General features: G+C 45.7%; 1 protein-coding gene across 2 annotated transcripts in view; it reads right to left on the reverse strand.

Annotated features, from left to right (window-relative positions):
• The window catches only part of gdpd4a (glycerophosphodiester phosphodiesterase domain containing 4a), a 74,270-nt gene that overhangs the window by 45,863 nt on the left and 3,644 nt on the right, over positions 1 to 24,763 (reverse strand). For both annotated transcript variants that reach the window (XM_048598022.1, XM_048598021.1), the window contains exons 2-6: positions 17,174 to 17,384; positions 12,571 to 12,674; positions 5,258 to 5,345; positions 2,795 to 2,854; positions 354 to 452 (exon numbers count right to left, since the gene is read on the reverse strand). In XM_048598022.1, coding sequence (XP_048453979.1) covers positions 354 to 452; positions 2,795 to 2,854; positions 5,258 to 5,345; positions 12,571 to 12,674; positions 17,174 to 17,384 — 562 coding nt within the window. The remainder of the gene's footprint in view (positions 1 to 353; positions 453 to 2,794; positions 2,855 to 5,257; positions 5,346 to 12,570; positions 12,675 to 17,173; positions 17,385 to 24,763) is intronic.

Here is a 24,763-nt window from a genome sequence, read left to right on the forward strand (position 1 = left end):
GCTGAGGGAGCGCCGCGCTGTCGGAGGGTCAGCGCTGAGGGAGCGCCGCACTGTCGGAGGGTCAGCGCTGAGGGAGCGCCGGGAGTCACTCAATGCAGTATTCCTAGCCTCTGACCTGCTTTTGTAGCCACTGTATTTGTACGGTTAGTCCAGTTCAGTTTCCAGTCAATAGTAAACTCCAGCATTTTGAAGATTGAGGATTAAGAGTGTTAATTGCAGACTGTATCACAAACTCAACATTAATTTACAGACCCATGAAATCGACTTTGTTGGAATATGAGCAGCAGGAAGGAAACGGTATAGAAATGGTTAACAAGGAGTCAAAACCAGACTGCTCGCCTTCGGTCACATACCTGAAAGGAGAGGGTGAATGTATTCCATTCTTCATGCCACTGATTGTACAAGAAACCAATTGCAACAGCACACACAGCTAATACCAGAACAATCCCAATCTGAGAAAGACAGGAAATGAGAGACAGAGAGCGAGAATGAGAAAGCTAATGCGTGAGGCTTGAAACTCATGTCAACGCACCTCAGCGGAAATAAAGTTTTGACAGCACCATAGGATCTCACAGAACACGAGAGGGGCTAAGTGTACAGTAGGGTAATGTCAATGGACTCTGAAGCCCTGCCTAATCATAGAATCCCTACAGTGTGGAAACAGGCCCTTCGGCCCAACAATGCACACCGACCCTCTGAGCGTCCCACCCAGACCCATCCCCCTATAACCCACCTAATCTACACATCCCTGGACACCCTAACCTGCACATCTTTGGGACAGCAGGAGGAAATCGGAGCACCCGGAGCAAACCCACGAAGACTAATGTTCGGAGGAGTGAGTTCAAATCCCACCATTTTGTCGGGACGGAATTTAATATCAAAAGATCTTGTGGCACAGTGGTAGTGCCTCTACCTCTGGGCAAGAAGGTCTGAATTCAAGTCCCAGATGTCCTAAATATGTGCTGTAACATACCAAAAAAAACCAAAATAAATGCTGGGAATCTGAAACGAACACAGAGAATGCTGGAGAAACTCAGCAGGTCTGGAAGCATGTGCGGAGAGAGAAACAGAGTTAACGTTTCGAATCCAGTTTGACTAATCTTCAGAACCAGTTGTTACCAGTGGCACCCATATCCCATGAAAGAATTTTTAAAAAGACCCTTCAGCCCATCAGGCCTATACTGACACTCAAAGAAAGCTGTCCAGTTTAGTCCCACACTTCAGCATTTTAACCCTGCAAATGAGATTTTTTTATTCATTCACGGGATGAATGTCTAGGCAGCATTTATTGCCCATCCCTAATTGCCCACACAGCAGTTAAGAGTCAAACACATTGTTGTGGGACTTTAGTCACATGTAGGCCAGAGAAAAGGACAGCAGTTTTCTTCCCTGAAGGACATTAGTGAGCCAGATAGGTTTTTCCAAAATTCGACAATGGTCATCACTAGACTCTTAACTCTAGGTTTTTATTGAATTCCACCATCTGTCGTGATGGGATTCGAACCCAGGTCCCCGGAACATTACCTGGGTCTCTGGATTAATAGTCTAATGATAATATCACGAGGCCTATCAAAGACACATCTAACTGGCTTATAAAGGTTCCCATGGAAACACCCCTTCAGACTGTGCATTCAATTCTCTGTATGAAAATGTCTCTCTTCATTTCCCTCTCATTCTGTTACCAATTATTTCCTCATCTGGTTAATGATCCACTTTCCAGAAGAAACCATGTCGTGTGGAATTGGGCCCTTCTGTCACCTTCCCTGCTCCAAGAAGAACAGTGCAAACTTCTCCTCTTCCTCCACGTACCTGAAACCTCTCAACCCCGTCACCCTTCCTGCATCCTCTCCGCACAGCCTTGTCATAATTCCTAAAATGAGTGGCAAGCAAGCAAGGATCCTTTATTCATTCACAGGATGAAGACGTTGCTAGCTAGGCCAGCATTTATTGCCCATCCCTAATAGCCCAGAGGGCAGTTAAGAGTCAACCATGTTGCTGTGGGTCTGGAGTCACGTGTAGGCCAGACCAGGTAAGGCTGGCAGTTTCCTTCCCTAAAGGACATTAGTGGATGGGACTCAAGTAAGAAATTGTTCAGGTTTGGCAAAACATATTGACTGGCACTAGTTTGAGAACAGAGGAAGGCCGCCCTATCATTGCAGAGAATTTACACCATGGGCCATTTACAGAAGAATATAAGAACTAGTAGGCCATTCAGCCCCTCCAGTCTGTTCTGCCATTTGATACAATCATGGCTAAACTTTATCTCAGTCTCATCTCCACTTTCCTGCCCACTCACCATAACCCTTCAACCCGTTACTGATTAAAAGTCTGTCTGTTTGCTCATTAAATTCATTCAGTTTGGCCTGATGAGTCTATTGGCATTTACCATCCCTGTGAAAGATGCAGGGAATTTTAAAGACTGCCTGAATTAATTATGTTTTGAAAATTAAAAGTTAAATAAAACCTCCGTTTTAAGATTTGCCTTCTTGATTTAAAGTGCTTTCAGCTCCCCAATCGTCTGGAATCACCGTCGGCCCTGCTAGGGTATTTGGAACTCACCATTCCATCAATTTTCCCGATTTTCACTTGGGTGGGGAGCTTATGAGGTTAGAGAGGCTGTACAAATGCACGTTGCAGCCGTTGTTGTCGAGAAAGTGAATTTGGCTCGCCCATCCTCCCCGCTCCCGATGCAATCCCCCCACCACCACCACCATCCCCCCTCCCCCACCAACCCTCACCCCGCCCCACCATTCCCTTCTCCCTCGGATATCCCACATGTGGAGAGGGTGTGTACCTTGTGACCCCAGAATAGGTGCAGACGTTGACCTTCACTGAGTAAACATATCGCCAGGACCTGCAAAGCACAAAGTTAAAATGTAACGCTTTCTAACCAACGTCAATCCTACTGAAGCAGTAACAACTGATCTAGCCGCTTTCACATCCTCCCAAAACATCATACAGCCCAGCAAGTACTTTTGGTCAAGGTGTAGTCCCAAGTTGTAATGTAGGAAACCCAGAAATTAACCATAGAGTCACACAGCATGGGCACAGACCCTTCGGTCCAACTCGTCCATGCCGACCGAGTTTCCCAAACTAAACTAGTCCTATTTGCCTGCGTTTGGCCCATATCCCTCGAAACATTTCCTATTCACATACCTGTCCAAATGTCATAGTCAGAGAATCACACATTAGGGAAACAGACCCTTTGGTCCAACACATCCATTCTGACCATATATCCTAAATTAATCTAGTCCCATTCGCCAGCATTTGACCCATATCCCTATAAACCCTTCCTGTTCATATACCCATCCAAAAGCCTCCACCACTTCCTCTGGCAGCTCAATCCGTACACACATCACCCTCTTGTGTGAAAAAGTTGCCCCTTAAATCCCTTTTAAATCTTTCCCTGCTCACCTTAATCCCCTCTAGTTTTGGACTCCCCTACCCTGGGAAAAAGACATTGTCTATTCACCTTATCCATGCCCCTCATGATTTCATAAACCTCCATATGGTTAGCCCAACCTCCAATGTTCCAGAGAAGAAAGTCCCAGCCTATTCAGCCTTTCCCTATAGCTCAACCCTGGCAACATCCTTGTGCATAGCAAGATGCAACAAGCGGCAATGTGATTTTTGAAAACGTCTTTCATGGGATGTGGTTGTCACTGACGAGGCCAACATCAGATGTTCATCTCGAATTGCCTTCAACCTGATTGACCTGCTAGGGACAGTTCAATTAGGAGGCACATGTTGCCTACTCCAGGTAAGGGTGGAAGATTCCCTTCCTAAAAGGGCATTATTGACCATGAGAGATTTCTTTTTTCTTTATTCATTCAGGGGATGAGGGCATCGCTGGCCAGGCAGCATTTATTGCCCATTCCGAATTGCTCAGAGGGCAGTTAAGAGTCGACCACATTTGCTGTGGGTCTGGAGTCACATGTAGGTCAGGCCAGGTAAGGATGGCAGTTTCCTTCCCTAAAGGACATGAGTGAACAAGATGGGTTTTTCCTGACAATCGGCAATGGATTCATGGTCATAATTAGACTCTTAATTCCAGATATTTATTGAATTCAAATTCCACCATCTGCCGTGGAATTTGAATTCAATAAATATCTGGAATTAATTTCATTGTAACTGGAGTAATGATGCTGTGGCTTTAAGAGGTGTATATTGCCCATGTGTGTGTTTTTTTTTTAAAGAGAGAAGTTTTAAGGCAGAGGTTTCAAGGTTTTTTTCCAAAGCTGGAACAATAGAAGCAGCCTGAGTGGGTGTGGTCAAGTTCCCACAGAACCAGGCATTTTAGTTCCAATTTTCGTTAGCAGCAGTTGTGACTGGGACCTTAGCCAGGTTTGGAAGCTGCAGTTCATCTCTCCCTGCTACATTCTCTCAGAGTTTTCTCTTGATGTTTTTCTTCCTGGGCTGCTAGAATTGCATGTGAGACAATCTATTTTGCTGAATTTGCCTTTGGCAAGGGTGCGTATATGGGATGTTACTATTTTCGAACAGTTGCTGTTTCGTATTTACATAACCTATTATTCTGTTTAGTTTTCCAGTAGAGTTGTTATTCCAAATTCTTTCTTTCTTTTGTTGTATTTTAACTAGAGTGTATGAATGAAGTGTGTTTTGATTCAAATCTGATAGCTTGACCAATCAAATTGTACCTGGAATGCAACACCTTACACATCTTTTAAATGAGAAAAAGTTAGGATCTAGGCTATCTTCTGAATGTATTTTGAAGGAGTTTAGTCTGGTCCATAACACTGGTGATATCACCAATCTCATGTTTACTGAGATTAGCTTCACATACCAGATTTACTAATATTATTTAAATTCAATCAGCTGCTGTGGTGTGATTTGACCCCAAGTTCCCAGAGCTTGGTCCTCTGGGTTGCTACTGTTCCACTGTTTTCCCCAATAATAGGGGAAAATAATAATTAGATAAACTGGGTTTTAGCCAGGCTACTAGGTGGATATTATTGCTGGGACACCAAGGATAATTTCCCTGCTCTTATCAGAAATAACACTGGCCCAGTTAACAATACCATATCCTGTGAACAGATACATTTTGAACAAATATTTAGTTGGCTGTAAACACCAATGAGATGTCCTGAGCTGTGAAACACAATATAAATGTATTAATCACTAACTTTGTGAATTAACTCACCTAAGCCTTTTCTCCCAGACATCTGAGCTCTTGCTGTGTAGTGTATGGTCGTTAAGGGAGGCCTACCCGTTAGGCTGCGCTGCACAGTTCACTTACCAGTAAAATAGCGATGTATGTAAAAAATGTGGCTGTCACCCCAAGGACCACTATAGACCAGGGAATCCACTTGCCGCTATAAAAATTCCTAGGGAAGGGGAGAAACAAATAAGTAAGTCATAATGCAAGAAACAGGAGCAGATGTAGGTCCTTGGCCCACTCAGTCTGCTGCAGTATTCAGTGTAATCACGGCTGATCCCATACCTATAATGTAAAGCTATAGGTAATGTGCCCATTACCTATAGTGTTACACTCGTTTTACTGCTACAAAATCGAAATGCACTGAGGCCAGTGTCCTATCACCAAATCCCCCAATATTTACTGGTGCACAGCACACTGACTGTGGACAGCCTGTTCAGAGTCAGTCCCTGAACTGAGGAGATTCTAACCTCCTGCTTATATTTGTCAGCCAGGGCTTTCCCGATTAGCCCAGGTTAACAAACCCAAACAAGACCCTCATAGTTAATGAGGTCAACCTGGTCCCAATCACGACATCCCAGCATCAACCCTCTCCCCAGGTCCGGGCATGTAGGCCTGGTCTGCCGCTTGTAGCTTCACTTGCAACGCTTTCTCCCCACGTCTAGTTCCCCCGACTCAGACTCAGACTCAGACACAGGCGGTGTGTACCAGACTGTGGCCCGTCTCTTGCGTCTGGAATGTATCGGAAGAGTCCCCTCCTCTTCTTCCGGCAGCAACGGTATCAAGGCTGCATCTATTTCAGACTCTGAGGATTCCCCGACACCAGATGGAGGGGGAGAACCTGAGGTTTCTGCTGGGCCTTCAGGTTCTTCTGAGGGGCCGGGTATGTTCTGCTCCTGCCCCGTATGTGAGGTACTGGCTTTCAGGTGATCCACCTGTTTATACTGGGCTGTATCACCTACCCAAACTTTGTAAGTCTCACACCAACCTCACTTGTACCCATACGGGGCCATTTCCATGGTTCCAGCGCCAAACTTCACTCTTTATTTACAAGTACACAGTTCTGTGTACTGTGGCCAGCCAATTTGAAGTCAGTCCTCAACTGAAGAGATTGTAATCTCCTGGTTATGTTGGTCATTTCCCGATTAGCCCAGGTTAACAACCCCAAACAAGAACCTTGTAGTTAATGAGGTCCACCTGGTCCCAATCACTACAAAAATATTTAATGTCAACCATGCAGAGGCTATTTGATCCAGTGAGATGTAATCAGCACTTGGAAAAAAAAAATCTTCAATTTGTTTGATTTCCCTACTCAAATACAAAACACAGTAGGAGGCCATTCACCCCACCATATCTGCGCCAGCTCTCAGAAAGGGCATTTCCCTTGGAGCCATTCTCTTGTCTTGACCCTAGCCTTGCATATTCTTCCTTTTCAAATAATCATCTCCTTCCCTTCCTAATGTTTCCTCTGCCACACTCTCGGGAGGTACCTTTCTGACCCCAACCAGTTACTGCATGAAAAAATATTTCCGTCATGCCACGTTTGTGGACCCCTTCATGATTTTGAATGCCCCTATTAAATCTCCGTTACCTGTGCCAAGGTGGACAATCTCAATTTCTCCACTCTCACTACATAACTGAAGCCTCCTCGCTATAATAAGACCATAAGAAATCGAAACACGAGCAGGCCATTCAGCCCCTCAAGCCTGCTTTATCATCCAGCAGGCTTATGGCTGATCCAACACTCCACACGTCCACTTTTCTAACCTATCCCTGTAATCCTTGATTCCCAACTGATCAAGAATCTATCTATCTCAACCTTAAATATACACAAGGACTCTGCCCCCACAGCTCTCTGTGGCAAGGAGTTCCAAAGACTCACAACCCTCTGAGAGAAGAAATTCCTCTTCATCTCAGTCTTAAATTAGTGCCCCTTTATTCTGTGACTATATCCTCTCTGGTCCTAGCCTCTCCCATGAGGGGAAACATCCTCTCAGCCTTTACCCTGTCAAACCCCATAAGAATCCAATATGTTTCACAAAGATCCCCTCTCATTCTTCTAAACCCCAGTGAACAGAGTCCCAACCTGGTTAGCCCTGGTTCATAAGATAATCCCTCTATACCAGGGATCATCCTGATGAACCTTCTCCAAACTGCTTCCAATGAAATAATGTCTCTCCTTAAATAAGGGGACCACAACGGCTCTCCAGATATGGCTCACCAGCACCTTGTCCAGTTGTAGCCAGTTGCAGTAAGACTTCCTTACTTTTATACTCCAACCCCCTTGAAATAAGAGTCGAAATTCCATTATCCTTCCCGATTACTTGCTTTACCTGTATGGTAGCCCTTCTGTGTTTCAAACAGACGTTTTCTCCCTGCAGCTTCGGAGACTGAGGGGTGACGTTATACAAGTTTATAAAATCGTGAGGGGCATGGATAAAGTAAATAGTCAAGGTCTTTTCCCCTGGGTGGGGGAGTCCAGAACTAGAGGGCACAGGTTTAAGGTGAGAAAGATTTAAAAGGGACCTGAGAGGCAACATTTTCATGCAGAGGGTGATGCGTGTATGGAACAAGCTGCCAGAGGAAGTGGTGGAGGCTGGTACAATTACAATATTTAAAAGGCATTTGGATAGGTATATGAATAGGAAGGGTTCAGAGGGATATGAGCCAAATGCTGGCAAATGGGACCAGATCAGTTTAGGATATGTGGTCAGCATGGACAAGTTGGACCAAACAGTCTGTTTCCGTGTGTACAACTCTATGGTTCTAAGTGCCTTTGTGTTGCAGCCTTCTGCAGTTTTCTTGATTTAAATAATATCCTGCTCCTTAGTTCTCACTTCCAAAATGAACTACTTTGCATTTTCCAACATTATACCCCACTTGCTAACTCTTAACCCTATCAATACTTCACCTATCAATATCTCTCTATAAACTGTTCGTATCCTTCTCGCAACCTACCTTTCTACTTATTTTTGTGTCATCTCCAAATTTGGCCAGAGTGTATTTATATCTTTCCTCCAAGTCATTTATATGTATTGTAAACATTTGTAGTCCCAGCTCTGAACGCTGTGGAACCCCACTGGTTACAAGTCACCAACCTGAAAAAAGGGGTTCTGAGAAAGGGTCACCAGCTCTGAAACGTTAACTCTGATTTTTTCTTCACAGATGCTGCCAGACCTGCTGAGCTTTTCCAGAAACTTCTCCCAAGAAAGAACCTGTCACCCCAATTACCGTTTCCTGTCCATCTGCCAATTCTCTAACCACACCAATACACTACACCCAACACCATGGGATCTTCTGTAATAATTAAATCTATGTGAGATATCTTTGTTGAACACCTTTCGAAGTCCAAATACAACACACTCACTGGTTCTCCTCTAGCCACTCTGGTTATACCGTCCTCTAAAAAGCTCTAACAAATTAGTCAGACACAATGTCCCTTTCGTGAAGCCATGCTGTCTCTGCTGGATTAGCACCATTTCAGCAAAACTACACCATGCTCTCTTCAAGGCTTTAATATCCTTCTCAAAATGTAGTGCCTCCAGCTGAGGCCTAATTGTAATAAGACCATAAGACATAGGGGCAGAAATTAGGCCATTCGGCCCATCGAGTCTGGTCCGCCATTCAATCATGGCTGATAAGTTCCTCAACCCCATTCTCCTGCTTTTTCCCCGTAACCCTTGATCCCCTTGATAATCAAGAACCTATCTATCTCAGTCTTAAATGTACTCAATGACCTGGCCTCCACAGCCTTCTGTGGCAGTGAATTCCATAGATTCACCACTCTCTGGCTGAAGAAAGTTTCTCGTTATCTCCGTTCTAAAAGGTCTTCCCTTTACTCTAAGGCAGTGCCCTCGGGTCCTGGACTCTCCTACCAATGGAAGCATCTTTCCAACATCCACTTCGTCCAGGCCATTCAGTATTCTGAAAGTTTCAATTAGATCCCCCCTCATCCTTCTAAACTCCAATAAGTATAGTCCCAGAGTCGTCAAAAGTTCCTCATATGTTAAGCTTTCCATTCCTGGGACCATGATTTATCAGGTTTTGTCATAAGTTCCTTGTCTTTGTACTCTGTGCCAATGTTTATAAAGTCAGGAATCTCGCGTGCTTTTGTTCAAACAGCCTTATTGATTCGTTCTGTCACTTTCAAAGCTGCACTTCCATGAAACTATTCAACAATGTCTTCATCTGAAAAATACCTGTCAGTGACTGATGTTTCTGTGCTCAGGTATCAAATGGGTTTCATCCATGAAAGTGAAGGACACAGGGGAGGTAAGCCCCTGAAGGCTTAATCTGATGGCTGGAGCAAATAGAAATGTTTAAGTGAGGTCTGAAAGCTCCTATTGGCTCCTTGATCCAGTAGGAATAACTTTAGACTGATATCCGAGGCACTTCTGGAATCTGCATCGCGCATTTTGACTTTTGATTTTCTCCTGTCTAATCTCGTTCAGTTTTGTTGATTAGAAAATTCCTTCAATCTCTATTGCTAAGGAGTAGAAGGAGGCAACAAAAACAGAAATTGCTGGAAGAGCTCAGCAGGTCTGGCAGTATCTACGGAGAGAAATCAGAGCCAACACTTTCGGTTTTTATTGAGTAGCTGGAAGCCTGAGTTTAACCTCCCATCTCATCAGCACTGCCAGCAGTGCAGCACTCCTTCAGTAATGCACCAGAGTGTCAGGTTCAGTTACAGCTGGATGAAGTACAGCCCACGAGGAGTTCCCATTCTGGTTCATGGCTTCAGCAATGAGTATGCAGCCTGGCCAATCATCAGTAAGAGTATTTAATGGAGTGGAAATTAAAGATTATTTGTTGGATCAATTGATTTGTAATTTGCTTTTGTATCTATCTCCTTCCTGAGTACTCTGCCTGATTACAGGTCCTCGGCAGGTGACAGCAGTGTGCTATTCTGGGTGCAGAAAGGAGGCCAGCACAAAAATAACATAGTCAGAACATGAACCAAACTACAACGTGTTGATGCGATTAATTTGATCCACAGGTTGGCTATCCAGCTAACAGAGCCATGCAAGCACAAGCCAAACAGAGGCATGCCAGGGAATTCCTGGAGGCCTGGTATTCCAACCGGAACTCCGTCAACAAACACATTGAACTGGACCCGATACACAAACCACTGAGAAGCAAAACTGGAAGTAATGCTAACCACCCCAGCAAACCCCGAGCCATAAAGCGGGACAGAACACCAGTGCTTCACTGGAGGCGCACTGACCATGTTACCTAGCAGGGTGATGAAACGTCTGCAAGGGGAACTTGCAGGGGGATGGTGTTGCCATGTATCTGCTGCCCCTTGTCCTTCTGGTTGTGTGAACTTTGGAAGGTGCTGTCTGAGGATCCCTGGTGAATTTCTGCAGTGCGGCTTGAGTGCTTTGTTTATCAAATGACTATGGAATGAGTGAGGTTCTATTGCAGGAGAGTACAAAGGTGCAAGACTGTAGGACGGAAGACGAGCTGAAACAAAAAATATACAGGGAGAGAGAGATAACAGCTCGGCGAGCAAGTCTACAACCTCATCCACAACCCGAGCTACAAATCTTCTCAAAAACTTTAAGCACATAAACTATCATTTCAAGGAATCAACTTATTTTTCATTTCGGTTTTAATACGTTTTATGAGGAAAAGGTAGAGAAACTAAACCAGTATCCTCCAGAGTTTGGAACAGTCCGGGGTGACTCAATTGAAGCAGATAAGATCACGAAGGAAACAAAAACAGAAATTGCTGGAAAAGTTTAGTAGGTCTGGCAGCAACTACGGAGAGAAATCAGGGTTAACGTTTTGGGCCCAGAACTTTAACTCTGCTTTATCTCTTCACAGATGCTGCCAGGCCTGCCCAGCTAGTCCAGCAACTTCTGTTTTTGTTTCTGATTTCCAGCATCCGCAGTTCTTTCAGTTTTTATTACAGTCCTGAAGGGACTTGAACGTGTGGATGTGGAAAGAATGCTTCTTCTTGTGGGAGAATCTAGAACTATAGTAGATAATAGGTTACTGTTTCTGGTAACTGAAGGATTGGTAACTAGAGGACACAAGTTTAAAGTAATGAACACAGGCACAAGTCAGGAGTATGATGGCTCTGAGATGTGGACTATCTACAGCAGACACCGCAAGGCACCAGAGCAGTACCACCAATGCTGCCTGCACAAGATCCTGCAAAGTCACTGGGAAAACAGACACACCAACACCAGCGTCCTCAACCAGGTCAACATCCGCAGCATCGAGGCACTGACCACCCTTGAGCGGCTACAATGGGCTGGGAACGCCATCCACGTGACCGACACGAGGCTCCCCAAGCAGGTGCTCTACTCCCAGCTCCGAAATGGCAGCTGAGCCCCAGGTGGACAGAGGAAGAGCTTCAGTGGCACCCTCAAGGCCTCACTGGCAAAGTGCAGCATCCCCACAGGCACCTGGGAATCAGTGGCCTAGAACTGTCCAAAATAGAGGAGGAGCACCCAGGAAGGCGTCGAGCGCCTCGAGACTCGTCAGGAAAAAATGGAAGGCGGGCGAAAACAGAGAAAGGGAGGCACTGCCACACTAGTGCCACACTAGTGCCCCACTCACCCCTTTCCCGTGATCACCATCTGCCCCAAGTGTAACAGAGCCTGCGGTAACCACAACATTCTGTACAGCCACCTACGGACTCACCCTGAGAGTGAAAGAGAGTCATCCTCATCAGCGAGGGACTGCCAATGACAATGACTCCCCACGTGGCTGGATGGGTGCAGCTCCAATAACACTCCCTGTATATTTTCTGAAGAAGGGTCTAGGCCCGAAATGTCAGCTTTCCTGCTCCTCTGATGCTGCTTGGCCTGCTGCTTTCATCCAACTCTACACCTTGTTATCTCTCTCTCCCTGTATATTTTTTGTTTCAGCTCGTCTTCCGTCCTACAGTCTTGCACCTTTGTACTCTCCTGCAATAGAACCTCACCCATTTGTTAAACAAAGCAGTTACGAGTTGAAATATGATGCCTCATGCAGTGTCTATTGTCTACAAGCCGCACTGCAGAAATTCACCAGGGATCCTCAGACAGCACCTTCCAAAGTTCACACAACCAGAAGGACAAGGGGCAGCAGATACATGGCAACACCATCCCCCTGCAAGTTCCCCTCCAAGCCACTCACCAGCCTGACTTGGAAATATATTGCTGTCCCTTCAGGCCAAAATCCTGGAATTCTGTCTCTAGCAGTATTGTGGGTCAACCCACTGCACATGGACTGTAGCAGTTCAAGAAGGCAGCTCACTACCACCTTCTCAAGGGCAACTAGGGATGGGCGATAAGTGCTGGACTTCCAGCAAGACCTACGTCCTGTGAATAAGTAAAGAAAAAACTTCCTGAAAAGAAACTTAGCTGCCCCATATCGTATGCTCAACAAGGCGACAAACTCACCAATCAAAATCATTGTAGTCGTTCTTGGCTTCCCCCCAAAAGTAAAGGAGTACAAAAGCCAGGCCAAATGTCGAGACCAGAATTCCAAAGCAGAATAACTCAAACTGGAGAACAAGAAAAAGAATGGCAACGGAAGAAAATTAAGAAATTATAGAATCAAACAAAGATCCCAGAGATGACTGTAAATGTCTTGTGATTTAGACCATTTGGCCTAGTGTGTGTGGGCTGCCAGTTTGAAAGAGATCTCTAATTTGACCAACCATTCTATTATGGGTGGCATGGTGGCTCAGTGGTTAGCCCTGCTACCTCACAGAGCTAGGGACCTGGGTTCAATTGCAGCCTGTGTGGAGTTTGTACATTCTCCCTGTGTCTGCATGGGTTTCCTCCGGGTGCTCTGGTTTCCTCCCACAGTCCAAAAGATGTGCAGGTTAGGGTGGCTTGGCCATGGGAAATTGCCCATTGTGTTCAGGGACATGTAGGTTAGGTGGATTAGCTGTGGGGAATGCAGGGTTGTGGGGACAGAGTAAAAGAAGGTGAGTGTGGGTGTGATACTGTCCAGAGGGTCAGGATGGGCTGAATGGCCTGCTTCTGTGCTGTAGGGATTCTACACTTTTTCTCTCTACAGTTCAGCAAATCTTTCCCATTCAAGCACTGCCTGGTGGTTGCACCTGCTTCCTCTACTTTCCATGCAACGCATTCCAACTTGTTACGGTAACATACTTCTCATTTTCCACACTGGTTCCTTTACCAATTAACATGGCGAATGATTCTCTAACCCGTGCAAACACTTTCAACTTGTCTAGTCCAGCATTCTATTCTGGGCGTTTACGTTAAATTTACACTTCCCCTTGTCTGCCCTTTAACAGTCCAGGAGGGTCCCCAACCTGTGACAAATGTGAGGATATACACTGTTACAGTCAAGATAGGAACACTGCACTCTCTCTCTAATTCTACTACTCCATGGGTCACAGCATAAAATTAACTGTTTTACCCAGTTACCATTTTGGCTTATTATAAATGTTTTCTATATCAGGTTTAGTATAAAAAGATTTTACACACACACATACCCACACACACACACACCCACATACACACACACACACCCACACACACCAGATAAAGGAAACTAGAAAACAGATGTCTGCGGAGATTCAGTTTGGTTAAAAGAGAACAATAATTGTTAGTTCTTGAAGGCAAAAAGGTCAAGGTGTGGAATATTCAGATGGTTGTTTCTATGGACCTTGTGGGCAGCGTTTGTGGACAGAAATCAGAGTGAATGTTTTGGGTCGGTTCCTCAGAACTGATGGTAGCTTAGGAATGCTGACAGATGCTGCCAGACCTGCTGAGTTTTTCCAGCAGTTTCTGATTTTTGTCTCTGATTTACTGTTTCCACAGTTCTCTCAGTTTTTATACATTTACACTCATCTCTGGGATCTTTATGGGCACAATCTTCAGCAAATATCGAGACAAAACTCCCTCAAAGCCTTCCCACTAGACTGGTACCAGGAACCACATCGGATATACAGCGAAGGCCTTTCTCAGAAACAGGAAGGTTGAGCTTGGAAGCCTCTGGCCTTCAGCAGGCTGGATGTGAACTTCAGCTTCCTCCAAAGGCACAGTTTGAATAGAAACTAGCTTTCCGAAAGTCGGTAAACCCAAGCTGGGGAGCTCTATCAAACAAGTGCAGCAATTGGCTGAAACCATGTGGTTTCCAAGAAATAGGTCTGTTAGGAGAAAGGAGAAATGTCTTCGCCCGGGAAGCGAGGAGCCTGTAGAATTCTCTTTCACTGAATGCAGTTGAGGACAAAACATTGTTTGCAAGAAGGAACTGGATATAGTTCTCAGGGCTAAAGGGGCCAAAGGGCATAGGGAGAAAGAGGGAATTGGGTGATAATGTAGAATGGGACAGCAGGCTCAAAGGTCTTCAATTTTCAATGTTTCTAAAGACACCAACTTTTTGATGGTGCCTTCAGTGCACTAATCTAATATCTCCCTGTGTGGCTCAGTGATATATTTTCTCCTCGTTTCAGCCCTAAATGGCTCCTACCCCATATTCTTAGACTGTGACCGCCCGGTTCCAGACACCCTGGTCATTGGGAACATCCTTCCTGCGTTCACCATGAAGGGGAAAGTGAGGCGAAATTGGACAGGTTCATGAATGTACAAAATACAAGCAGGTGAAGTCATTTGGTCCTTCAGGCATTTGCTAAGTTCGTGGCTGACATGATTGTGGCCTTAAGTTCACCTTCTTGCCTGACACCCCCTTGGAAATCAAAAATGCACCTAACTCAAGCCTTGAATATATTCAGTAACCCTCCAGCCTCCCTGCTTTCTGGGGAAGAGAAATGCAAATACTAATGTTTCAGAGATAGTAGGAACTGCCGATGCTGGAGAATCTGAGATAACAAGGTGTAGAGCTGGATGAACACAGCAGGCCAAGCAGCATCAGAGGAGCAGGAAGGCTGACGTTTTGAGCCCAGACCCTTCTCCTCATCCGCTTAGCCGAACTCGTCCTCACCCTCAACAACTTCGCTTTCAATTCCTCCCACTTCCTACAGACAAAGGGGGTGGCCATGGGTACCCGCATGGGCCCAAGCTATGCCTGCCTCTTTGTAGGTTACGTGGAACAATCTCTCTTCCGTAGCTACACTGACCCTAAACCCCACCTCTTCCTCCGTTACATTGATGACTGTATTGGTGCCGCCTCGTGCTCCCACGAGGAGCTCAAACAGTTCATCCACTTCACCAACACCTTCCACCCCAACGTTAAGTTCACCTGGACCATCTCTGATATCTCTCTCTCCTTCCTGGACCTCTCTGTTTCCATCTCTGGCAACCACCTGGAAACCGATATCCATTTCAAGCCCACCGACTCCCACAGCTACCTAGAATACACCTCCTCCCACCCACCTTCCTGCAAAAATGCCATCCCCTATTCCCAATTCCTTCGCCTCCGCCGCATCTGCTCCCAGGATAAGGCATTCCACTCCCAAACATCTCAGATGTCCTCGTTTTTCAAGGACCGCAACTTTCCCCCCTCAGTGGTCGAGAACGCCCTCGACCGTGTCTCCCGCATTTCCTGCAACTCATCCCTCACACCCCCTCCCCGCAATAACAACCAAAACAGAATCCCCCTCATCCTCATGTACCACCCCACCAACCTCCGGATTCAACGCATCATCCTCTGACACTTCCGCCATCTGTAATCCGACCCCACCACCAAAGACATTTTTCCCTTCCCACCCTTATCTGCTTTCCAGAGGGACCACTCTCTCTGTGACTCCCTTGTCCGCTCCACACTCCCCTCCAGCCCCACCACCCCCGGCACTTTTCCCTGCAACCACAGGAAGTGCTACACCTGCCCCTACACCTCCCCCCTCCCCCCCATCCCAGGCCCCAAGAAGGTTTTCCACATCAAGCAGAAGTTCACCTGCACATCTGCTAATGTGGTATATTGTATCTGCTGTACCTGTTGTGGCCTCCTCTACATCGGGAAAACCAAGCGGAGGCTTGGGGACCGCTTTGCGGAACACCTACGCTCGGTTCGCAATAAACAACTGCACCTCCCAGTCGCGAACCATTTCAACTCCCCCTCCCATTCCTCAGATGACATGTCCATCCTGGGCCTCCTGCAGTGCCACAAAGATGCCACCCGAAGGTTGCAGGAACAGCACCTCATATTCCACTTGGGAACTCTGCAGCCCAATGGTATCAATGTGGACTTCACAAGCTTCAAAATCTCCCCTCCCCCTACCGCATCCCAAGACCAGCCCAGCTTGTCCCCGCCTCCCTAACCTGTCCTTCCTCCCACCTATCCCCTCCTCCCACCTCAAGCCCCACCCCCATCTCCTACCTACTAGCCTCATCCCGCTCCCTTGACCTGTCCGTCCTCCCTGGACTGACCTATCCCCTCTCTAACTCCCCACCTACACTCACCCTTACTGGCTGCATCCCCGCCTCTTTGACCTGTCTGTTTCCTCTCCACCTATCTTCTCCTCTATCCATCTTCTATCCGCCTCCTCCTCTCTCCCTATTTATTTCAGAAACCCCTACCCCTCCCCCATTTCTCAAGAAAGGTCCGGGCCCGAAACGTCAGCTTTCCTGCTCCTCTGATGCTGCTTGGCCTGCTGTGTTCATCCAGCTCTACACCTTGTTATTTCAAATACTAATGACCCTCTGAGCAAGGAAATGCCTCTTAACTCTATGTGCCTCAATAACTCTGTTATTGCTATATAATCCTGCTGTTAAGCGTCTTGGGATATTTTGTTAGACTAAAGATGATATAGAAATGTAAGTCGTTGTTAAACTGGCAATGAAAACGGATAAAAACCATTCTACGTTTTGCTCTGAAATGAAATCTCTATGCGATATAAAGCGATCAGGTCCAGATGGTGAAATGGCCTGTTTTAAAAGCTGGGGGTGGCAGGGGCGGGGAGGGAGTGGGGCGCGGCTGGGGGGGGGGGGGGGGGGGTTGGGGGGGGGGCTGAGGTCAGCGGGGTGCAAATTTACAAGGTAATGTTCAGTCCCTCAGGCCTGTTCCGTTTTGCAGGACCTCTAAGTGCAAGATTGGGCCAGCAAGCGTGCAGTTCGGGAAAACCCTCACCTTGCTGCAGCAGAATTCTCCAGGCAGGATCCGGGTGCGTTGGTAACGTCTCCACTGACAGCCGTAGAGTCCTGCTAGGCAGGAGAGGAAAGGCTGGTACTCATAGCGCTGGAGCAAGCGTCGGCGAACAATCTGGAGCTTCCCCAGTTTGATCTTGGTGAGCTGGATCGGGGTGCTGCCCATCTGCCACAGGTCCAGGCCCTCGCTAATCCTGCAAAGAGAGACAGAGATGTGGATTTAACCAGTGCCGTTCGCAATCCCCAGCTGCCCCCAAAGCACTCTGCAGCCAATGGGAGGCTCCTTTGAACTGAAGGCACTTTTGCGATGCAAGTTCCTCACTGCCTCAGGAATGCCATGTTGTTGTTCCGACCTGCCAGGGGACAGCAGCTCAGATTTTTTTTTTTAATTGTTGCTCTCTTGCCTCGGAGATTGATAATCGTGCGTTCAAGTCCCACTCCTGAATACTGGCTTCACAAAGATCTAAGCCGATGCTCCCTGTGCACTCACTGAGGAAGCACTGCTCTAACCAAAGACAGGCACATAGCTGCATTTTTATAGCGCCTTCAACAACCTTAGGACTTCACAACATGGTTCACATTCAATGAAGTCCTTTTGAAGTGAAATGACTGCTTCTGTTGCTATAGTTGTACAGGAGGCCACATTTGGAGTATTGTGTACAATTCTGAACTCTTTATTTAAATAAGGACATAAATGCATTAGAAAGAGTTCAGGAAAGTTTCACTCAAATGCTTCCTGGGAAGATGGGCTTATCTTAGTGATAATGTCACTAAAAGAGCCCTGAAAATGTGAAGGAGCAAGGTGCAATAGAGGCGTTTCTGAGATATCAGTATTTCTCTTTTTTTTCATTTTTGGTTTGGAACTGTGGCTTCATGTTGAGAACTGAACTTTGTACAGCAAAGAGAGAAAAAAGACTGATACAAAAGCAGACATTGCTGGGAAACCTCAGCAGATCTGGCATCGTCTGTGGAGAGAAAGCAGAGTTAACATTTTGGGTCCAGTGACCCTTCTTCAGAACTGGCCTGGAGTGATAATGCAGATTGATTAACACTGTGGATGAACTGGCACTGAGATATTGTTATGCCCAGGGTTTGGCAGCTAGTTGCATGCTGAATGGATCGATCAAGGTAGGGCTGGTGCTTACTAGGCAACGATAGAAAGTGCTGAGAAAGAAAGAGGAGAAAAAGATTGAACTGGCTGTGACTGGGTTCTGGGGCAGGAGGCATTTTTGCTTTAGAAACTGCTAGACTGGGAAGCTGTTTTCAGTTTTTGCTCTCTCTAGTTGGGGGGGTGATGGCCCAGTGATATTATCACTGGACTGTTAATCCAGATGCCCAGATAACGTTCTGGGGACCCGAGTTCGAATCCTGTCTCAGCAGATGGTGGAATTTGAATTCAATTAAAAAAATCTTGAATTAGAATCCAATGATGACCATGAATCCATTGCCGATTGTCAGAAAAACCCACTTGGTTCCCCTTTAGGGAAGGAAACTGCCATCCTTGCCTGGTCTGGCCTACATGTGACTCCAGATCCACAGCTATATAGTTGACTGTGAATTGCACTATGGGCAATAAATGCTGCCTAGCCAGTGACGCCCTCATCCCATTAATGTATAAAGAAAATAAAAGTTATTCTTCAGTTCTTGATTTGTTGAAAGTTCTGAGAAAATAACACTGGTCTGCAAGAAATAAGCGAACTGCAGAAGCTATTTGGAATTCAAGCAAGATGTATAGTCTTGCAGGCAACATGGTGGCACAGTTGCCTCATTGAACCAGGGACCCGAGTTCAATTCCAGCCTTGGGTAACTGTGTGTGTGGAGTTTGCAATTCTCCCTGTGTCTGCATGCGTTTCCTCTAGGTGCTCTGGTTTCCATCCCCAGTCCAAAGATGTACACGTTAGGTTGATTAGCCATGCTAAATTGTCCATAATGTCCAAGGATGTGCAGGCTAGGTGGGTTAGCCATGGGGAATTTAGGGTTATTGGGATGGGGTGGATCTGGGATCGATACCTTTGATGGGCCAGTGTTGACTCAATGGGCTGAATGGCCTGCTTCCACACTGTAGGGATTCTATGATACAGTCTTTTGCGTGTGTATTACAACCCATCTACCAAGGATTTCATGAAGGCCTGACATTTATTACGGTAACAGTTATCGAACAGGCAAACTACAACTTCTTTTCTTTAATTTATCCCTTAACTGTGCTGTTTGTCTATCAGTATGTGAGGGAGATTGTGATCATAGAAGATTTGGCTTAGAACATAAATAATAATTAGATTAGCTTATAGTTCACTTGTGTTCTGCTAAAAGTTACATTCCAAATAATAAATTGCTAATTTGTTTTCAGTTATAAACTTCGTGTCTGTGCATCAAATCATAGCCTCCATGCCATAATATCTCACTGAAACATGAGGAGACTTCAGGAGTGAGGCCTCCTGCTGTACTCAGCCAACATTTCACTTCCCAGAAAGGTGCAACCAAAAACGGGGACCCTTGCTAAACTTTCTCTCCTCGTGAGCCCTGCGTTGAGGCTTGTCTATCTCTCGCTGCCCCACTCGAGAGTGCCCCAGGACCGAGTTGAAGGAACTATGAACCTGTACTCCAAGGTCTCTTTGTTCAGCAACATTCCTCAGGACCTTACTATTAAGTGTATAAGCCCTGCCCTGATTTGCCTTTCCAAAATGCAGCGCCTCACGTTTACCTACATCTGCCACTCCTTGACCCATCTGATCAAGATCTTGTTGTACTCTGAGGTAACCTTCTCCACCATCCACTAAACCTCCAATTTTGGTGTCATCTTCAAACTTACCAACCATACCTCCTACGTTCACATCCAAATCAGGGTTGAGAAGGAGAGTCTTTCATGGTAACCTCAGCTGGTGTGAGGGTTGAACCCACGCCGTCGGCATCACACTGCTTCTGAACCAAACCATCAAGCACGGACCAGCACGGTCAATCAAGTCCAGCACGGACTATCCATCAAACACATGACCCGCATAGTCTGGGCACCACAGTGTTAGAGCAAGTTCTATATTCCAGCAGGAATCTCAAATTTGGGGGATCATTTTAAGTCCAGAATTTACTGCAGGTGCTCTCATGTTGTAACGGGGGTCGGCTTGGCTCAGTTGGCTGCATGGTTGGGTTCAGAAGCAGTGTGATGCCGACAGCGTGGGTTCAATCCTCACACCAGCTGAGGTTACCATGAAAGACTCTCCTTCTCAACCCTGATTTGGATGTGAACGTAGGAGGTAAGGTTAGTAAGTTTGGACATGACACCAAAATTGGAGGTTTAGTGGACAGTGGAGAAGGTTACCTCAGAGTACAACAAGATCTTGATCAGATGGGCCAAGGAGTGGCAGATGTAGGTAAACGTGAGGTGCCGCATTTTGGAAAGGCAAATCAGGGCAGGACTTATACACTTAATGGTAAGGTCCTGAGGAATGTTGCTGAACAAAGAGACCTTGGAGTGCAGGTTCATAGTTCCTTCAAAGTAGAGTCACAGGTGGGCAGGGTAGTGAACAAGGCATTTGGTACGCTTGTCCTTATTGGTTAGTGCATCAAGTATAGGAGTTGGGAGGTCACATTGCGGCTGTACAGGACATTGGTTCAGCCACTTTTGGAATACTCCATGCAATTCTGGTCTCCCTGCTATAGGAAGGATGTTGGGAAACTTGAAAGGTTCAGGAAAGATTTACAAGGATGTTGCCAGGGTTGGAGGGTTTGAGCTATAGGGAGAGGCTGAATAGGCTGGGGCTATTTTCCCTGGAGCATCGGAGGCAGAGGTGTGACGTCATAGAGGTTTATAAAATCATGAGGAGCATGGATAGGGTAACTAGACAAGGTCTTTTGCCTGAAGTGGGAGAGTCCAAAACTAGAGGGCATAGGTTTAAGGTGACAGGGGAAAGAATCAAAAGGGATGTAAGAGGAATTGGTGGAGGCTGGTACAATGACAACATTTAAAAGGCATTTGGATGCATTTATGAATAGGAAGGGATATGGGCCAAATGCAGGTAAATGGGATTAGATTTATATAGGATATCTGGCCGGCATTGATGAATTGGACTAAAGGGTCTGTTTATGTGCTGTACAGCTCCACTCTATGACTCTCTCACCTCACCTGGAGTATGGTGACCCTCAGGTTAAATGACCACCAGTTGTCTCTCTATAATGAGGGAGCAGCCCTACGGTCTGGTAACACAATGGTGACTTGACATATTGTAAGCATTAAAATCACCTGACCCCCATCCCACCTTCCTTTTCAAAAATGGGACAATTCAGACAATGAATTCAAGATCACCAGTTTCATACCACTACCCAAACTGAAAATTACCCACAACATTTCTTTGACGGCAGAGAACTATGATAGTAACATCAATATCATGGCTGTATACAGCACCTTTATTACTATAAATCACTTCAAGGTGCTTTAAATAAGTAACATCATCAACTGAGCTACACAAGGAGATCATAGAATCCCAACAGTGCAGATAGAGGTCATTCAGCCCATCGAGTCTGTACCAAACTGAAGAGCATCCCATGCAGACCCAGTCCCACAATCCATGGCTAACACAACTAGCCTGCACCTCTATGGACACTATGGGGCAACTTAACATGGCCAAACACCTAACCTGCACATCTTTGGACTGTGGGAGGAAACACACAGTCACAGGAAGAATGTGCAAACTTCACGCAGACAGTTGCCCGAGGGTGGAATCAAACCTGGGTCCCTGGTGCTTTGAGGCTCCAGTGCTAACCATTGTGCCAAATTAGTAGGGCAGATGCCCCAATATACAAGTTAGGATAGAAGTAGGCCACTCGACCCCTAAAGCCTGCTCTGCCATTTGCTCAGATCATGACTGATCTAATTCCTGCCTACCAACAATAACCTTTGACATCCTTGCTTATCAAGAATCTATTTACTTCTCCGTTAATAGTACTCAAAAACTCTGGCTCCACTACCATTGGAGGAAGAGAATGGTCTTCTGTGTGAAACAGTTTCTCTTCATCTCTGTCCTAAATGGCACTCCCTTTTCTTGAAACAGTGACCACCTAGTTCTTGAATCTCTTGCAGGAGGAAACATTCTCCCCACTCCCACCCTCCCAAGTCCTCTCTGAATCGTATATGTTTCAATTGAGTCACCTCTTACTCTCCTAAACTCCAGTAGATACAAGCGTAGCCAATCCTAATAAAACTCTCCACCCATTCCAGTTATTAGTGTGGGAAACCTTCTCTGAAATACTTCAATATCCTTCCTTAACTACGGAGGCCTACCAGAAAAACTTGGTCAGGATGATGAAGGAGGAGATAGAGAGGATTTAAGAGAGAATTCCAGAGCTTGCTGCATAAGCAGATTAAGGCTTGGCCAACAATGGAAGGTTTGCACATTGGAGAAGTCATCATATTGAGAAAATTCACTGAAGCTGGTTGCTTAGTGTCAGGTCCATAACACTTGAAGGAGATCACAGAAGCTACGCTTTCTTGTCTAAGTTTTGAAATGGTCTTTCCTAGACTACAATACACATAATGCAACATAAACAAAGTTGCTGGAAAAGCTCAGCAGGTCTGGCAGCATCTGTGAAGGAGAAAACAGAGTTAACATTTCGGGTCCAGTGATCCTTCCTCAGAAGGGTTCTGAGGAAGGGTCACCGGACCCAAAACGTTAACGCTGTTTTTTCCTTCACAGATACTGCCAGGCCTGCTGAGCTTTTCCAGCAACTTTGGTTTTGTTCCTGATTTACAACATCCGCAGTTCATTCAGTTTTTATTACACATAATGCAAGTTGATTCTAAGTTCCAACCAGGACAGAATTTAGACCATCCTCCCACATCATCAAACCCTTGCACAACATGGGCTTTGAAATCACATAGATTAAATCACTCCTCAAAGGATAGCCCTCTCTGTGAGGAACTGGTCCAGTGAAGCTTCACTGTCAACCTGTCTAAGGTAAATATATCCTTTCTTAGGTACAAAGATCAAAATGGCACAGACCGCTGTGAGTGTGAGTTCACTGGAATGTTATACAGCTGCAATATGGCTTCCATATTGCTATTTTCAACTACTTTACAAATCACAGGCAATCAATGGGTGATAATGCAGGCACAGTTAGTGATACCCACATCAAATGAATGAATTAAATTAAACTAAACTCAAAAACTTTCCCAATTGCTTGTTGGATCTATGTGTTGAGCATCTGAGTTTCTCTGATACGGGTGCCCAAATTCTCTTGAACACCAACATTTAATAGTTTCGTGTCATTTAAAAATAATGTTTATACATTCTTCTTGCCCACACACATAACCCCTTGGCAGACTCTTTCAATCATAGGGGTCATAGAGTTGTACAGAACAGACACAGACCCTTCAGTCCAACTTGTCCATGCTGACCAGATATCCTAAATTAATCTAGTCCCATTTGCCAGCATTTGGCCCATATCCCTCTAAACCCTTCCTATTCATATACCCATCCAGATGTCATTTAAATATTGTAATTGTACCAGCCTCCACCACTTCCTCTGGCAGCTCATTCCATACTCGCACCACCTTCTGTGTGAAAAGATAACGCCTTAGGTCCCTTTTAAATCTTTCCCCTCTCAGCTTAAACCTATGCCCTCTAGTTTTAGACACCCCCACCCCAGGGAAAAGACCTTGACTATTAACCCTATCCTTACCCCTCATGTTTTTACAAAACTCTATAAGGTCACCCCTCAAGCCTCCAACGCTCCAGGGAAAATAGCCCCAGCCTATTCAGTCTCTTCCCCTAGAACTAAGTCTCCAAACCTGGTAATATGCTTGTAAATCTTTCCTGAACCTTTCAAGTTTCCCAACATCCTTCCTATAGCAGGGAGACCAGAATTGCATGGAGTATTCCAAAAGTGGCCTAACCAATGTCCTGTACAGCCGCAACATGACTTCCCAACTCTTATACTCGATGCACTGGCCAATAAAGGCAAGCGTACCAAACGCCTTCTTCACTATCCTGTCTACCTGCAACTCTACTTTCAAGGAACTATGAATCTGCACTCCAAGGTGTCTTTGTTCAGCAACACACCCCAGGACCTTACCATTCAGTGTATAAGTCCTGCCCTGATTTGCCTTTCTAAAATGCAGCACTTCACATTCATCTAAATTAAACTCCATTTGCCACTCCTCAGCCCATTGGCCCATCTGATCAATATCCTGTTGTACTCTGAGGTAACCTTCTTCACTGACCACTACACCTCCAATATCCCCTCCCCCTCCATTTAAGTAGCACCTTTCACATACTGGGTATGTCCCAAAGTACCCTCCAGCCAATGAAGTAGTTTTGGAGTGTGATCGCTGCTATAATGCTGGAAACAGAGTGGCTAAATAGCACACAGTAGGCTGTTGCTGCTGTAAATTCTATGTAATCTCTGTTCCAATAACAAATGGCCTGTTGTACAGCTTATCTAGCATAATGTGTACCATGTAAGGACTCAGGGCATGCAACCAATTGATTGCTGCAGAAAACAGTTGATAAAATAAGCAGAAGAATGGGGAGCTTTTTTCTGAAGTCGATACAATCAGGGTCACTAATTACCCAAGCGAAGTCTC

The sequence above is a fragment of the Rhincodon typus genome, chromosome 6 (genome assembly GCF_021869965.1).
Source record: "Rhincodon typus isolate 14 chromosome 6, sRhiTyp1.1, whole genome shotgun sequence".
Lineage (NCBI taxonomy): Eukaryota > Metazoa > Chordata > Chondrichthyes > Orectolobiformes > Rhincodontidae > Rhincodon > Rhincodon typus.